The sequence below is a fragment of the Fukomys damarensis genome, unplaced genomic scaffold (assembly GCF_012274545.1).
Source record: "Fukomys damarensis isolate Sample0158 unplaced genomic scaffold, DMR_v1.0_HiC HiC_scaffold_2, whole genome shotgun sequence".
NCBI lineage: Eukaryota > Metazoa > Chordata > Mammalia > Rodentia > Bathyergidae > Fukomys > Fukomys damarensis.
The window spans coordinates 47,965,140-47,982,437 of NW_022900914.1; the positions used below are offsets into that span (position 1 = coordinate 47,965,140).

Here is a 17,298-nt window from a genome sequence, read left to right on the forward strand (position 1 = left end):
CTGTTTACCTTTAATTATTCACATTATTTTTTTGTCTTGTCTTTATTTTGAATCATTTTATGCTGATTACTGAAAAACTTGAAGTACTTTTCTTCTTCTTCTATGATATAAAATGGTAATTATGTGTTTCTTGAAATCCTAAATGAATTCACTGGTAAAATAATCTGTACTTTGTACAATTTTAAAGTCTTCATTAATGTCTGTTTATTACAGTTATTAATCAATTAAGATTTTCCCTGTATCTTTTAAAATCACTTTTATCATATATTTTTATATATCTCAAATTTACTGTAACAAAATTATACAATGTTTTCTAGGTTTTTAATACCTAGGTTTTTAATTTTAAAAAATGATTAACTGTAGGTTATTTACTTCTTTTTTCTATCACTGTCATTATGGTAGTTCCCTCTTCTGAATCTAATGTTGTTAAAGTCCTATAGACCTCAGTCCTTTTCTCTGTTTATACTAAATTCCCAGAAGAAAGTCAAACTCACAGCATCGAATATATCTCTACACTGATTAATTCTAAATGTTTTCTACAGCTAACATTTTGCCCTGCCTAATTAATGTATCTATGCAGATGACAAATAAATATCTCAAGCTTAATATATAAAAAATGAAAAACCTCCATTCCCTGAATCTACTATACTCTTGAAGCATAATAGATATTCCCCATCTCAATGTATAATACCACCATGCAGAGAAATATCACTGCAGGAATAACCGCTTTGCTATTTTTTCCACTGCACCATTTCATTTGGCTGGAATACTCATCTAGTGAAAATCCAAATGACTTGGGATTTTTAAAGTTATTTGGGTCAGTTTTTCCCTTGTTATTACAACCACCTGACATTATATTAGATTTTTTTTTAATCACCTATCAAATCATTAGAATATAAGCTCAGTAAATTCAGGAGACTCACTTATTTTGTTAATTCCTATAACATTGCCAAGTATGTAGCAGACACTTTATAAAAACTTGATGAGGAAGTAAATGCATTTAATACATTATTCTACTACTTTTTGCATAGTTCTTTAAGGAACTTACAGTTGGTTTTCTTCCCCACAGAATATAACATTTAAGAATACAGTGTCATATCATAGATATGAAAGCAATATTTCTAAGGTAATAAATTAATAAATACCTTAATTCTCTTTTGTAAGAAAATAAGGCATGCAAGGACCTGAGTTAGATTCCCAGTATCCCCCCCCAAAAAAAGAAAGTAAGGCCAGATTTATGAATAAGTTACAAATGGCAGTTTGTGTCACATATGGAAAAAAGCAAGAGGGAATTCTGCAAGAAAATAACTAGAAGACTTCTGATTCTTCTTGATCCTCTTCCAGCATAAAGGTTTCCATCTGTAAGGGAAATTTTTCTGGAAACAGTAGCTTAATAAAATATACAACATGAAGCTGTTATAATTATCATGTTTATACTGAGTTCTGGATTAGCTAGACTGAAACAGCCATGGTAAAAATAAACTTTCAATGTGTTTTAAGTAATTATTGTTTCCAATAAGGACTATAAAAATGACCTTCAGGGGTTCTAAGCATTTCTGTTTCTCTAAGCCTTTAACTAACTATTCAACCTCTAAGACTTTCTGTCTTCCTCACATTTTTGACTAGCATGTTAAATGTTGGAACAACAACAAAACACTCAAGCCATTTATGGAGAGGATTGGTAAACATGATTGGAAAATATACTGAAATGGAAAAACGTGAGATAAGTTTGGGACAGCATCAGTAAATACAAAATATTTCCCAGATGATACACCAATATGGATGCACCTAACCATCTAATTCCATAACTCCCTATTCTAACTTAACACTGAACTATTACTCTCTTGAAATTTCTCTCTTAGAGAATTTTTTTATTGGTGCATTTTAGGTATACAGTACAGTTACAATCATCATTGGGATCTTATACCTTTACATGATATATCTTGATTTTCATTTTCCCCCATTCCCCTGCCCTTCCTTTACCCCCTCCACCCTTCCCTAATTACAAAGACTTTGTTTCCATTATTTTCTTTTTCTTGTATCTTTTCTTTTCCCTTCTTACCTTTTCCCTATCCCTCCCACTTCCCCTACACCTTTAGACCTTTTCTTCCTATAATACAATATCAACTTTACATTTCGATCTGTATTTATTTTGCCTTTCAAAGTAGTGTAAATAAAAACATTTTTGGATAGAGTATTACCCATGCTCCCTAATAATGCTAGTATTTAAGAGTAATTATAATTCTTAATAAACTGCCTAAAGCCATTCTGCAGCTCATATTTTGTACTCAATCTCCTCATTAGAAGGGCAGTACTTTTCTGTATCAGTACGGTCATCCATGAAATCAACCAACCACAGATTGAAAATATTTGGAAAAACCTGTGTCTGCACTGAATGTGTACAGACTTTTTCCTTATTGTTAATCCCTAAAGAATACAGTATATCAGTTATTTACATCACATTTACACTGCATAGGTAGTTATAAGTAACCTTTAGATGATTTAAAGATGCAGAAAATATGCAAACAAAATCATTTTATACAAGGGACTTGAATGTACGCAAATTTCTGTACATATAGGAGGTCATACAACAAATCCTCCATGGATACTAAGCAATGTTTGAAATTAGACATTATTGATAAATGTAAAACGAATAACATGGATATAAGATGTACAATGAATTTTAAGAAATTCTATTGGTAATTTAAAACAATCCCTGGTCACCTATTGAACACATAACTTGGTCTATAGCTAATCTACACATGTGGGTATACAAAGGATATTGCATGGCTCAACAATGCACCTTTTCTTATACCAGAAAAACAATAAGTTTCACCAACAGTTTTAATTTCTCTTATAAGGCAATAGCAGAATAAAGCAAATTTGATCTGTATACTCTGCCTGCCCTCAAGTGAAGGTACTAATAAATAAAGAGTATAAAAAGAGGAAAAAAAATAGAAATTTGGGACATAAATCACAATTTTAACTTTAACTCCATTTAAGAATTTCTGGATTTCAAAAAGATGACACAGATTGTTTCAAAACTAAAACAATCAAATAACAACAATAACAAAACCTTAAACCACATAGGTTAGTTCTCACATTAGAAACCAACTTTTTAAAGTTTGAGATGTTACTCTGTTGCTTTTTCTGGTTAGCAGCAATTTAAAGCTCACATGGCAATATACAAGAGTTTATTAAGGCTAAGACATTTACCCTCTAGAAACTCTACTATTAATCTTTGTTTTGTTCTAAAAGAGTATCATTTTCCCATTTGATCTAATACTAAATCAAAATTAGTGCTTTGGCCTTATACAACAATTACAAATTACTAAATACAGTAGCATGGGATGGGAATTTCTCATTAAAAGTGAAGATTAGAATTTAGACACAGAGAGGAAATAGCTGAGTAGAAAATTTAAATTGATATCGATGTCAGTCATAACTGTGAATATTTAAACCACAATTAGAACTCTTATGATGAGGTCAACTGAGAGAATCGTTATTTTCTTGTACAACATATAAGAAAGAGTTTAGACTGGCTGTGGGGGCACAATGCATGTAATCCCAGCACTTGGACAGCTGAGGAAGGAGGATTGCCAGAAGTTCCAGGCCAGCATAGTGAGTTCAAGACCAGCTGGAACTACATAGCAAGATCTTGTCTCAATAACCAAAAACAAAACAAAACAAGAGTTCAGAGGACATAATTGTATATATTTAGCTTTGTTTTTAAATTTAAATATCAAAAATTACTATTGGTATTTGCTTTTCTAAGAAAACAAAACCCTTAATAAATAATTATTCTCAAGAGGAATTAGAAATTATCCTGAGGAAACAAAGCCATGATAGTAGCTGCCCAGACTATGTACTACACCAGAAGTACTTCTACTGTACCATAGGGCCTCTTACCTTAAAAGTTGTAGTGCCATACAGTTTAGTGGTATGAACTGTTTCTGGAAGCACATTAGTGATATTGGTGATGAATTCTTCCAAATATTTACAGGATTTCTCCAAATGTGTTGTATTGATAATAATCTGAACAAGCTAGAAAATAATAAGCACATGTACAAATCATTTGACTATTTTCCCAGAATGAATAGTGAGTATGAATCTGTTAGTACAAGACAAAGAAAAGGTATATTAGCAGAGTCTTTCATATTCTACAAAGTGTGTGATGACACTGGCTTACATACTGCTTTCTACAAGACGACTTCCCTGACCTCCCAAAACATTTTTATATAACAATATTTGTCACTCTATTTTAAAATGTTTTGTTGGTTTTTTTAACTACACAAAGAACAAAAACTATTACTCTCTAGCATAGTGCCTGCAAATAAATAATTGATAAATGAATTAAATAACAAGAATAACTGATATAGCAGCAGAAAGTTTAAAAATTAGGCATAATGAAGAGAGAGACATTAGGAGAGATTACAGAATATTAGCAAACTATATTAGAGGAAAGAAAATGGGCATGTAAGTTCTAAAAACCAAGGGGTTAACAAATTACTGATTTTGAGAAAGCTTCATAACTTCATAACTAAGACAATTTTCTTATCTATAAAAAGTTAACAATAACTGCTAACCCAGAATTATTGTGAGAAGCAAATATTCTGTTTTTCATACTATTTCCCTTTTCTTAAAGAAGATTTCTTTAAAAAGACAATATTGGGGATGGGGTAGAGGTCAATGATAGAGTGTGTGCTTAGCATTTGCAAGGCCTATGTTTAATCCTAAGCAAATACACCAAAAAGTACATTAACTGGGGATGACAATAAGAATAATTATTTGATCTATATAAGATTGAAGTTTGTCAAGAAATTCAAAATTCAAAATTATACTGTCTTCCCATAAACCTGAAGAAGATAAAATGGGCATAGTCATTACTTCTACTTTTCCATAACAGAAATAAAAATGAAACGATTTTCTATCAACCCCATAACCTAAATGTACTCAAGAAGAATCAGCCTTAATAAAGACCTTAAAGATACTTTTGAAACACAATAACAAGGGGTAAAGACACAGAGGTGAGGTTCCAGCAAATTATCTTAGAAAGGGCAACCGTGGAACTAGATCCCTGTATTGTTTTCCAGATCTCATTAGAAAAGTTCATATGTATTAGCAACCCCTTCCCATTCATTCCAAATATGAATCCAGAAATTTTTGGGCTTCAGACATAAGACTACTGTCCTCTATAAAATTACCCAAAGCATTGGTTGTTTAATTTTTGATGCCGTAGGGGGAAAAAGCTCCACCAAAGTAAACAATTCATCACCTTCTTCCTTTCATCATGTTTCTCTTTCAGAAGAAAACTAAAATCATTTTAAAATATTTAAACTGTATAAATTAAATCACTCGTATTCCTGAGTAGGAAGGTGGCTACAACAGGATGTCTTCAGATGTTGAAGTCAGAAAACTAAGAGAATTAATTTGCAGAACTGGAGAATTTCTATTTTAAAATCAGCATTACCTACAGAGAACACATTCTGCCTATCAAAAGAAATTCTATTAATAAAGAGGAATCGTGTCATGTTAGTGAAATAAAAAATAGAGGCAGTCAAAGAGAAAATTGTTCTGTTTTTTAGGATATTGGCAGCTTAGAAAAAAAGGAGGCGGCTTCACTGGGTACAGTAGTAATTTCCCATGACTTTTTAAAGATCTGTCAACACAAAAGATCACCATGAATTACATCAATTGGCTGTTAGTCACTTTTGAAATGTTTCATTTCTGAACATAGAATAGACTATTAAAACACCATAAGATTACAGTATATACCATGTCATTTTCAGAGAGAATATTGTCTGTTAATAAGCTCTAAATGATCTCTACTTCTGAATGACAGCTACCAAAATCCTTATAAGGGCATTTACAAATGTAAAAACAGATGCTTTGAGGATAATTTTGAACTAAAGGATGAAATGAAGCAATTTCAGATATCAGCCATCATCATAGTTTGAACTCCTTTAATAATATTTTAACCCCCACTTGCCACTCAAGGCTGTACTTAGCACAGTTTCAAGGACACAGAACTAACAACAGATAAAATATTACTTATCTCTCATCTAAAACTGCAAGAGAACTGTCCAGAAAAAGAAAGAGAATTTGAGAAGGCAATCACCTATCACAACTAAAGTACTGAAGTCACTTAAGTTAAAAACCACTAGGAATTAGAAGATTTTTCAGACTTTCCTTCTTGATACCAGAGAGAATCTAATGAGAAAGGCACTGAGTACAATGCGGAGATCACTTCATCAATCCTGCTCCAAACACTCCAGAGAAAATGAAGCTGTGAATGACAAATTTCAGGAGGAAAAATGTCTGAATCATTTTCAGAAGTTTAAAATTAAACCCTAAACCTCAATAAGATGTTTCTATTTCAATTATAAATTACACCTAGAATACATATTATCTGCCTATATTATAAATGCCTTTAATGTGTTTTCAATGCAGAGAATTCAGTACACTAAAACCTGAGGAGTACTAACATGAGTGACAAGAAAATGTTAAGTCACACACTACCAATGACTGCAAACAGATTTGGCACAAGGCAAAGAACTACATAGTGGTATTTGTTCTTTTTACAGAAATGAGTTATGCCCAAGACTTTAAGACATTTTCTCTCCTTTTCACACTAGTCAAGGTACTGAAAGCTGTATTAACTATTTGTTTCATAACATCTCCAAGATGAAAACAACTAACATACTAAGATATATGGAAATACTGGTTCTAAATTCCAAAGTCTGATACCCAATTTCTACTTGACAAAACTTAAGCATAAAATGTTTTAACATAATATGAGCAATATCACTGCTGTTACCAATAATGGCTAGAGACTTCCAAGAAGACAGCAGAGTAGTAAACAGCACAGAAAGTTTCTCTTGAGATTTGGTGTCCAGATGTTAGAATACAGGAATGTGAAGAAGAGAGAAAGGAGGAAAGTGGATCTCCAAGCAAGGATGTGAAGAACTGAAGCCCACTGGAAGGGTGAAGAGAGGGACCTCAACACAGAAGGAGGTGGCAAGTAGCACGTTCCCCACGAGGTCTGACTTACTACATGGAAAGGACACCTCAAACCTACAGACTCATTGTGACTACTAACAACCCCAGAGGCCTGTATAAGGAGAAATGCACCAATGGAATGGAACACACAGAGGACTAAAGGACACACAGTGCTGCAGGGGCTGGTGAGTTATTCAGGTTCAGACATCTCCCAGGAGAGGGTGACTGGCCAGTCACCATTTTTGAGAGGGGCCAGCTGAGCTCATAAATCAGAGCAGCTGTGGATTGGCTCCATCTACTGGTGCCCAGTATCAGGGTGAGGCAGAGCCAAATTCAAGTCAAGTCAGAAGGAGGTCAAGGAGCTGAGTTCAAGCCAGCAAGGAGCTGACTTTGAACTAGCAGGAAGCAAATGCAGTGTTACAATTGGAACAAATCAGGTTCCAGTCTCACAGCCAGAAACTTCGGCAAAACTAAAGGCGCATGACTGGTGCAAACACTGTGGAACTCAATATGGAGATACCTCAAAGAACTAGGATTAGAGGTTCCACTTGACCCAGCCATCCCTCTGCTGGGTATCTTTCCAAAAGAACTAAAAGAATCATATCACAGTGGTATATGCACACCCATGTTGATAGTGGCACAGTTTTTAATAGCTAAAACTTGGAAACAGCCCATTTTCCCATCAATTGGGGACTGGATAAAGAAGATGTGGTTTTTCTATAAAATGGAATACTACTCAAGCATAAAGAATGAGGAACTAGAGTCATTTATAGCTAAATGGATGCATATTGAGGCCATACTCTTTAGTGAACTAAATATGACACATGTATAAATACTAATTGTTTCTCTGGTATGAATAACCAAAAGTGTAAATAAGGTTCAAATTGTATAATTGATAATGTGATATATGAAGAAAAGGGCTAAAGGAGTAGGGGAAATGGGAAGGGTAGGGGAAAGGAAAGAAGGGAAAAGGAAAAATATAAGAAAAGAAAAAATGGAAGCAAAGTCTTTGTTAATACAGCCATATAGCATTTAACAAAATTATATTGAATATAGATAAATGCAAAGCATTAGTCATTTTCTCAGCTTTCCTAGGGTATTTTTGAGAGGTACTTTTCATAGGATTGTTGCGAGGGTTAACTAAGTATGCTGTGTAGTTTCAACATTGTGTGAACCATAGTAAATACATATTGATTGTCAATCCTATGAAATACATGGTATTATTGTCCTCATTTTACAAAACAAGCCAACTAATTTGCCCAAGAACATGGCTATTTGGAGAAGGATGAGTATCAGAACTCAGTCTGCATAATAATAAATACTCTCAAAAATAACTCAGCTGCTCCTTCCACAGACCTAAAGAAGATAGTTTGGTTAGGACACACCAGTCTCAAATAGTAATCAATTGCTCTTTCTGTAAACTCAAAGGAAGGAGCCCTAAAAAATCAGCTGTTCCCACTGAATGAACTAGAATAATCACATGAATGTTGAGAACAAGTTCTGTATGTGCTAGTTCTAGATGTTGAATGTGCTCAACATGGGAAAGCACAGAAACCATGAAACAAACAAACAAAAAAGCCAGTGTACAGAGAAAGAAACAGATATTAGTAAAAAGAGAGACAAAGAAGACAGTATGTAACCCCCAAACAAAACAGGGAGACAGAGATTACTTTATGGAAACAGTTAAGTCCTAAGATAATTATCTGACATCTTGAAGCAGGATTCTATGAGTTTTGTATGCTTATAATAATCCCATTTTTAGAGTGGATTTCTGCTCTCTGACACAAATCCATTTCTAACTAAAATAATTTCCATGTTACTATGGACCTTCTGTAAAAACTCTATCTTGCTTAGGATGAAATAATTAAATCAATATGAAAGGCAGTACAATATAGTAAGAATGAAAAGGTTTGGGGAAAAAAAAGAACCCTAGACTTAAGTCCCACTTCTACGTTTGCTAGTTGTGTGACCTTGGGCAATCTCCCTGAACTTTAATTATGCCTTCTATAAAATGGGAATAATAACACATGCCAAGCTGCTTCAAATGTTACTGTACTAAATGACACTGTATTTGTGAGTGGGCTTTGAAGAATATAAACTGCTCTACAAATGTTACCGATTATGATGATGCTTCCAGATGTGAACTCACTTTAGGTACTTATAAAGAATATAATGTCTTCTTTCCAGAGGTGGATAATATAGCTATTCAAAACATTTTCTGGTGGGTAAGAAAAAACAGCCTTTTTTATGTATGTGTCTATATATGTACACACTATCATAATACCCCAAAGAACCTAATATGTATTAATGTCCCTTTTTTCATGAGCAAAGATACTGATAAGGACTGTACATTTGCCGAAAAATACCCAATCACTTAGAATAGCAATGGAAAAGTACCAAAATTATACGATGGTACCCTCATAAGCTCCTTCTGATTTTTCCTATCATTTCCTGATTTGTACAGTGCCCTTGTAAAGGACACTGGGGTCAAGAAAGCTCAACCAAAAGTTTGGCCTTTCTCTTAAAATGTCCCAATAAACCAATGGCAACAAAATTCGAGTCTTCTGAAGTAATAGCTGTTTCTATCAGACCAAGTCCTATAAGACTTCTTGTTCTAAATTGGTTTCTAAGAGATTGCTAAATTGAACAGCATAAGAACACATATCAAGAGTGACAGGACCAGCCGCACAAGCACAATGTCCCAAGTTCAATCCCTAGTACGAAAAAAGCAAAAAGGAAAAGAAAAGAGAGAAACACGAAGGAGGACACACAAATAAGTATGAGCGGAGATTTAGCTCAGCAGTTCCACTGCCTGCCTCACAAGCGCAAGGTCCCTAGTACCAAAAAAAAAGTGATAGGGCTGGGCACGTAGTTCCATTATAGACTCCTTGCCTCACATTTGACTGGCCCAGTGGTGCAATCCCTACCAGAATGAATGAATGAATAGATGCATGAACAAATGATGAGCAAACTTTCTGTACCAGTTGGGATTCACAAAGGGAAAACAGTACATTTTAATAAAAGCAGGAGGATTTCCTAATTTTCACTCCTACTTTTTTTTCTGCAGACTTCCTAATTACAAAAGCTGGCCCATTTTCAAATACATAAAAGCAATGATAGAAACTGTAAAAATAATAGTGTCTTAAATTATATATGCCTAAGATAGCTTTGAATTTTTTAGAAAATGTTTGTTGTAAGCAGAATTTCATCACCGCCAATGCCCTACCTTGTACTATTTTTTAATATTAATGAGAAAAAGAAAATGGTACTCCAAAATCAGAAGGAGACGCTCACCTGGTTTCCAGCTGTCTTTACCTATAGGGCAGCATCATTAACCATTTGCTGAATTTTAACATAATCCTAACAGTATGTATTTTAAAATGTCACTTTTCCCTAGAACAACTGACATTAAAACTACATCAGTCCTACAGATAAAAACAGATGGCCAACAGCCTTTCCTTTTTATTGTAGAAAGAAAACTTCCTTTAAGCTCTCACTTTTGGCTCTATAACCTCAGTGAGTGACAGGTTGAGGTTACCACGCAATCTTGGGTTTCTAGAAAAAAGAAAACATCGTATCTTCATAAATTATAGGACTATACATCAATGGGCCAGTTTTTCAGTGTGTCAAGATGCTTTTCCAACATAAGTACAATTTGAAATCTTCCTTTATTAGATTGTATAAATTATCTTTTTCTGATGATTCCATATCCCAAACTCCAGTCTTTTTGCCAGATTACACACTGATAGAGAAGTTTACCATTTGTATACATGAGATAATGCAAAAACAAACACTGAATTGAAAATTAACCAAAGATTATGAGTGCTAGTATCTTTGACATCAATAATTGATGCAGGCAAAATGTAGTTCATGTTTTATTTCATTAGTGGATTACCATTAATTTGGATATCAATTTGATGTTGAAGATATTCTGCAATCAAAAAAATTTTACATGATGAATAGCAAGCAATACAAATGCATGCCAGTATCTTCTTAAGGATTTTTGCTTCTATATTCATTAAGAAGATTGGCCTGTAGTTCTCTTTTTTAGTTGGGTCTTTGCCTGGTTTGGGAATCAAAGTGATACTTGCTTCCAGGAATGAATTTGGAAGTATTGCTTCCCTTTCAATTTCATTGAAAAGTTTAAAGAGAAGTGGCAGTAGTTCTTCTCTATATGTCTTGTAAAATTCAGCAGTGAATCCATCAGGACCTGGGCTTTTCTTTGTTGGTAAACTTTTAAATACATTTTCAATTTCACTGATTATAATTGGGGTATTTAAAATGTTTTTATCTTCTTCATTCAACAATGGCAATTCATAAGTATCTAGAAATCTGTCCATTTCTTCTGTGTTTTCCATTTTATTAGAGTACAGGTTCTCAAAGTAGGTATTGACTATCCTCTGGATTTCTGTTGGATCTGTTGTGATTTCGCCTTTTTCATTCCTAATTGCATGGATATGAGCCTTTTCTTGATAAGGTTAGCTAAGGAAAAAAAATACTGAATAGTTTCCCTGGTGTGAAAAACTAAAAATGTAAATAAGATTGTATAACTGATAAAGTGAAATAGGAAGAAAAGGGCTAAAGGTGTAGGGGAAGTGGGAAGGGTAGGGGAAAGGAAATAAGGGACAAGAAAAAATATGAGAAAAGGAAAAATGGAAACAAAGTCTTTGTGAATAGGGGAAGGTGGAGGGAGTGAAAGGGATATGGGAAAAAATGAGAATCAAGGTCTGTCATGTAAAGGTACAAGATCCCAATGATGAATGTAACTATACTGTATACTGAAAAAGTACCAATAAACTTCAGTAAGATGAAAAAAAACAAATGCATGCCAAGAGTTTCAAAAAGGAAACCAGTTAACCTTATAAAAACAATCCAAGAAAGAGAAAAAAGTAACTTCTTAGAAAAAAAAATGGATTTCTCAAAAGTGACAACAGAACAATAGATTTTATTTTGCACTTTCACCTACAGGTGAAAGAAAGAATTATGTAGATAGACCATAAAGAAAGTTATAATCAATTTACATACAGCACCCACAGGTAAGGACATCAGTTCCCATATGGCCTTCACTACCACAATTAACAGCAGCCTTACCTCAGTAAGCCCAATATTCTTCCTTTTAATGACATTCTGCAGAGAGTTGCTCAGAGTCCTAGTAAGCAAAAGGTTTGTAGATTTACGAATCATGTCATCAACTTCAGTGGAGCTGAAATAAAAAATCAAGTAAATTACACCAGGTAGAATCATTTTGGCAAACTGGACGACATTGCTGCATATAGCATTAATGATAAAATAGTAGTTGTAGCATCAGCAAATAATATTTACTATGTGCCAGAAAGTATTCTATTCTTACCAAACTCAACTCTGGCTAAAAAACATTTTTTTTACTTTGCCTCATTTTTGAAAATTATTTTCCTGTCTGTGGAGTTCTACCTAGATTTTTGTATTCTTTGAGTATTTTAAAGGTGTCACTCCATTATTTCTGTTCACAGAGTTTCAGACAAGAAGTCTGTTATAATGCCATTATAACGCTTGCACATAATGTTTTTCTGAATGCCTTCTAAATATTCTCTTTATCTTTCCCTTTCACCAGTTTGTTATGATGCTTTACATATTTTTGCTTGTTTGTTCTTATTGTTATTGTTTATCTGGATTCAGGTTCTCAAAACTCTCAAATCCTTGGTTTGTTGTCTTTCATTGTTTTTAGTATATTCTCGGCCATTATCTCTTCAGATATTTATTCTTCTCTAATCTCTGTCTTCTTGGGTCTACTACATGAAATTTCTCAACAGATCTTGGATACTTTGATCTCTCCCAGTTCACCTTTTTTTCTCTTTTCTTTCTCCTCTTTCTTCCCAGGGTACTTAACTGCCCTCTCACTTCAACCTTCTGATAGCTCTGGAATAGTTTTAATTTTTTAATTACTTGGGTTTTTTTTAATTATTGAAGAGGAAGTAATAATCTTTACAGCTTTCCATATTATAGACAAAACTGGAAGTATCTCATTGCAATTAGTTTCTTTAAAATAAAAAAATGCTGTGAATGGGCATATATTCACATGGAAGAAAAACTAAAAGAAAAACTCCATATATAAACAATGTACCTACCTTGTTGTGGTAGAGTTTGAGGTCTTTCACATTTTTTCTCTTTGTGAATACTATACCTCTCAAATTCTTTACAAAGAGCTAGTGTTATAACAAAAAAAAATATCCATGTGAATGTATGTATACTCTGTTTTGTTAAAGTTCAAATACTACAACAGTATGTTACCATTGGAAGGCCATATACTGCTTGAAAAAAATTTTTTTTTTCCAAAAGAAAGTTCTTTATCTTCAAAATTCCTGCAATTACATGGGTTTTTTTTTTTTTTTTCATTATTTGAAATGATTTTCGGAATTTCTGTCCGATGAAAAAGAAAATTCTTACATGAAAAAAAAAGTTTTCATTTAAACAAATAATTGTCCTAAAAGCTTTATGAGACTCCAAAACAGTATTTCACTTGTTTTGAGAGCCTTGTGTTTTGTTTTTATATATACTGTCTCCTGTGCTAATAATATCAGCATTTATCCTTAGACAGCTATGATCGACAAAATGATCTCTTGTCATTCCAGGTTAAAAGGTAAATAAACTCTAGTAGATAAATGTAAGAAAGAAAAAGGCACCTATAAAATCCCCTGAAGTTGAATATTTAATTTAAATTGTCAATGTGAAACATGTCAATGGGAGTTTTCAGGCAAAAGTGAAATAAAATATTCATTCAACAAAAATGGTATCTGAATAATTCAGAGAAATTATCACTTTATTATATTAACTTTCCTCCAAGAAAGAAATTTGAAAAAGTCACTTGGCAATGAATTCATAACTTACCTAATAACACCCTATAGTCCATTCTATGATATGAGGTGACTTGGTCAGTGTGTGGGGAAGTGGGTACTACGAGTGTAGATGGAAATAGGTTGGAGGTGGTTCTGGGGTGCAACTTTCAAAGATAACATCATTTTTAATAGAACTCTTTGTTGACAATGAGGCTCAGTAGTAAAGCTCTTGCCCAGCATATGCAAGGCCCAAGGTTTAATGCATAACACTTAAGGGGAAGAGGGCTTTTTTATTAAGTTAATCTCACTTTCACAGAACAAAAACAAATTAATAGTACAACCCCACTTCATATATTAAGAATGGTTATCAAACAATGATTCAAACTTATTCCAAATTTTGTTACTTCGGAGTAGCCTGGCATATCACACTTTCCATTCAGGATTCATTTGTTTTCTAACTTATTTAGTTAGATATAGAAGATGTCTTTCCCAAATATCATGAGAATGTGTTTGGGGTGGATCCTCTGTTGCTCCTGTATTTGTCTAGTACATATCATTAATTTTGTAGTTCCTCAGTTCAGTTAGATACTTCTTGAAGGCAGAGATATCTGTAGAATCTTAAAATCTTCACTACCAAGCAGCATCTAACATGTAACAGGTTAGCCATAGTGTACAGTAAATAGACTCATCTATGTATGAACAAAGAAAGAATGCTATAGTCCAGAATATACAGAAACATAAACAAATCAGGCCAATAATTATATTTCCAAAGGATTTTATCTGCAATTCTCCAGGCCTTAAAATTTCACCAGGTAGAGTGTTAAATAGTATGTTATACTACAATTTTCCAGTGAATTCTTATGAACAGAAATTATTAAAGTGTAAATCTATAAAAAAAGGTAGAGATAATGACAGGTAATATAAATTCTAAAACTTATTCAAAAGTTTTATTTCCATTTGTTATGACTATAAAAGTAAAGCACTGTCATGCAGTGAAGGACTAAAACTTTCCAAGTTAGAGCTGAAGGAAAACAAATGTTTTTCTGAAAGTTTACTTTGAGAGTGAGTCACAATATTAATATTTGCTTCATTTCCACTGTTTTTGACTGTTTCATATTATACCTTAGATGAAGATCTTCTGAAAACTTCAGACAGGCGTAGATAAATTCTTTAATTTGATTGTAAACTTTTGGCACAAATTCAGAGAAAGGAAACTTTTTTGGGAATGGTTGCTGTAAATGCAAGAATAAATTAAAACAGGTCACAAACATACATTCAAGCTACTTGTAAATTATTTAAAATTCAAAGGCAACTTTCTTCCACATTATGAACTGTCTGCTTGCCAATCTCAAATTTAAGAAAACAACTCCAAAAAATTTTAGTTTTGGTACTAAAAAGAATAACATATAAATTTGAATAAAACAATAATCCAAATGTTCTTCAATATATCAAGGGTAAACTATGGTACATACTCAGCAATAGAAAAAAAGGAATGAACTGTTGATATATGCAACAACTTTCATGAATCTCAAAAACATTATGCTAGTCAAAGAAGTCAATCTCAATACTGTATGATCCCTTTTATATGGTAATCTGGAGAAGGCAAAAGTAAATGGATAGAGATCAGACTGATGGTTTTCAGAGTCTGGGAACTGGGATGAGGGGCACCATACGAAATTTGGGGAGATGATGGACTGTTCTGTATTACTATTATGCTAGGAGAAACATGACGCATTGCATTGTTTAACAGAATTAGATACCTCAAAGGGTACATTTTATTGTATGTTTTTGGAACATACTATTTTAAGAGTATAATAAAAGCACACATTTAAAAATGTAAGCCAAAGTGAAACACCCCAGCAATCCTCAAATCCTACAGAAATTACAGGATCCTAAAACTATCTACTAATTCCCATATCAAGAACCCCCAAAAGAGTCCTTTGAATATGCTTTCAAGTTCTAATCTGTTGAGTTGAAGGTTACAAGTTTCAAAGAAATTGATCTAATGAAAGTTCAGGATGTCAAAACAACCAGATAAGTTTATTTTTAAGTATTCCTTACCTTTTCCAGCTCTGTATCTTGGAATGGGAATTGTCCTACTACCTTTTTATACATATCTTCAGTTGTTACTGGGATGGGACTGTAGTTGTCAGAATCAAGTATATTTCTGTTAAAAAATAATAATGGAAGGGAGGAGAGACAGTTAATCATAACTAATTTTATAACTAACTATAATGGTTTCATATACATCACAACTTAAAATAAACTTTCTCCAGTCCTTACTACTATACTATATCCCTTCACAGCTCTTTGATTTTGGTTAAGGCCATCTTTTAAAGAACCAGAAAGAAAATAATGCCCTGAAACAAATGAAACACAAATATAAACACAATCTCTCAGTATGTGAGATGTACAAATGGGACAGAAAATGTTATGGTAAGTAAGAAGTAAATGAAAAGAATATGTGCTCTAGAAAAGAAAACAGGTTGTTTTTCTTTATTTTAATAAGACATATTTGATTTTGATTATTTTTTAATCTTATGCTAGATACTCTTCTATGCTAATTTTTGAAATTGGCAAGTGTAATAAAACCAAAATTATGTTCATTTACCTTATTTTCTGTTCTGTATTCATTAGATTTTTTTTTGAATCTATAGGTTCTCCCTCCTTAACTATATACTATAGGGTCACTAAAATTAAAAAAATCCTACCAAAATCAAAATAGAAACTCACTGAAAGCAACATACTAAAAGCATCTAAAACTGTAATATACCATGTTACTTATTTTAAAATTTCTTACAAAGATAACTGTCCCCCAAAAACAGTTATCTCCATGAGTGAAATTTGGATTTTGGAAATTAAATATTTATATTAATATGATTTGAACTGGGAGATGATCAAGAACACATTAATAAACTGAAGACTGATTAAATGAATCATGCAAGATCTTAACACTAAGAATTTGAAAAAGAGTAAGTTAATCAACGGGAAAAAACTTAAAACAGGCACAACTATTACCTAAAAAAGTAAAAGTTTAAAAAGAAGGAAGTGACATAGGGTATGTGCCAAGCAAAGTTCCAAGAGGCATTTGTAAGTGAGAGATTTAACAGAATGACTTTCTTATTATACAGACATTACAATAACAACTTAACAGGCTTCTAATATTGAACTGAATTATACCTGTTCTTTGGGTATGAACACAAAAGATGAGGGGTGAGCCAGTACTCAAAAAAGCCCATCCAGGCATAGTGGTGGCACATGTTTGAAATCCCAGAACTCTGGGAGGCTGAGGCAGGAGGATCTCAAATTTAAGCCCAGCCTGGAAACTTAAGAGACTTAGTAAGACCCTGTTTTAAAATAAAAACATAAAAAAGAACTACAAATGCAACTCAGAGCAAAGACCCTGAGTTCAATCCGTAGTCACACAAACACACACACACATGCACACACACACACCCAGATTTCCAAAAGGCTAAATTATTCATAA

At 33.1% G+C, this 17,298-nt stretch overlaps 1 protein-coding gene across 4 annotated transcripts in view; it reads right to left on the reverse strand.

Moving 5' to 3' along the window:
• The window catches only part of Exoc6b (exocyst complex component 6B), a 564,580-nt gene that overhangs the window by 280,378 nt on the left and 266,904 nt on the right, over window positions 1-17,298 (reverse strand). For all 4 annotated transcript variants that reach the window (XM_010609609.3, XM_010609607.3, XM_010609608.3 and 1 more), the window contains 4 exons: window positions 15,873-15,978; window positions 14,934-15,043; window positions 12,091-12,202; window positions 3,910-4,044 (listed from right to left, as the gene is read on the reverse strand). In XM_010609609.3, coding sequence (XP_010607911.1) covers window positions 3,910-4,044; window positions 12,091-12,202; window positions 14,934-15,043; window positions 15,873-15,978 — 463 coding nt within the window. The remainder of the gene's footprint in view (window positions 1-3,909; window positions 4,045-12,090; window positions 12,203-14,933; window positions 15,044-15,872; window positions 15,979-17,298) is intronic.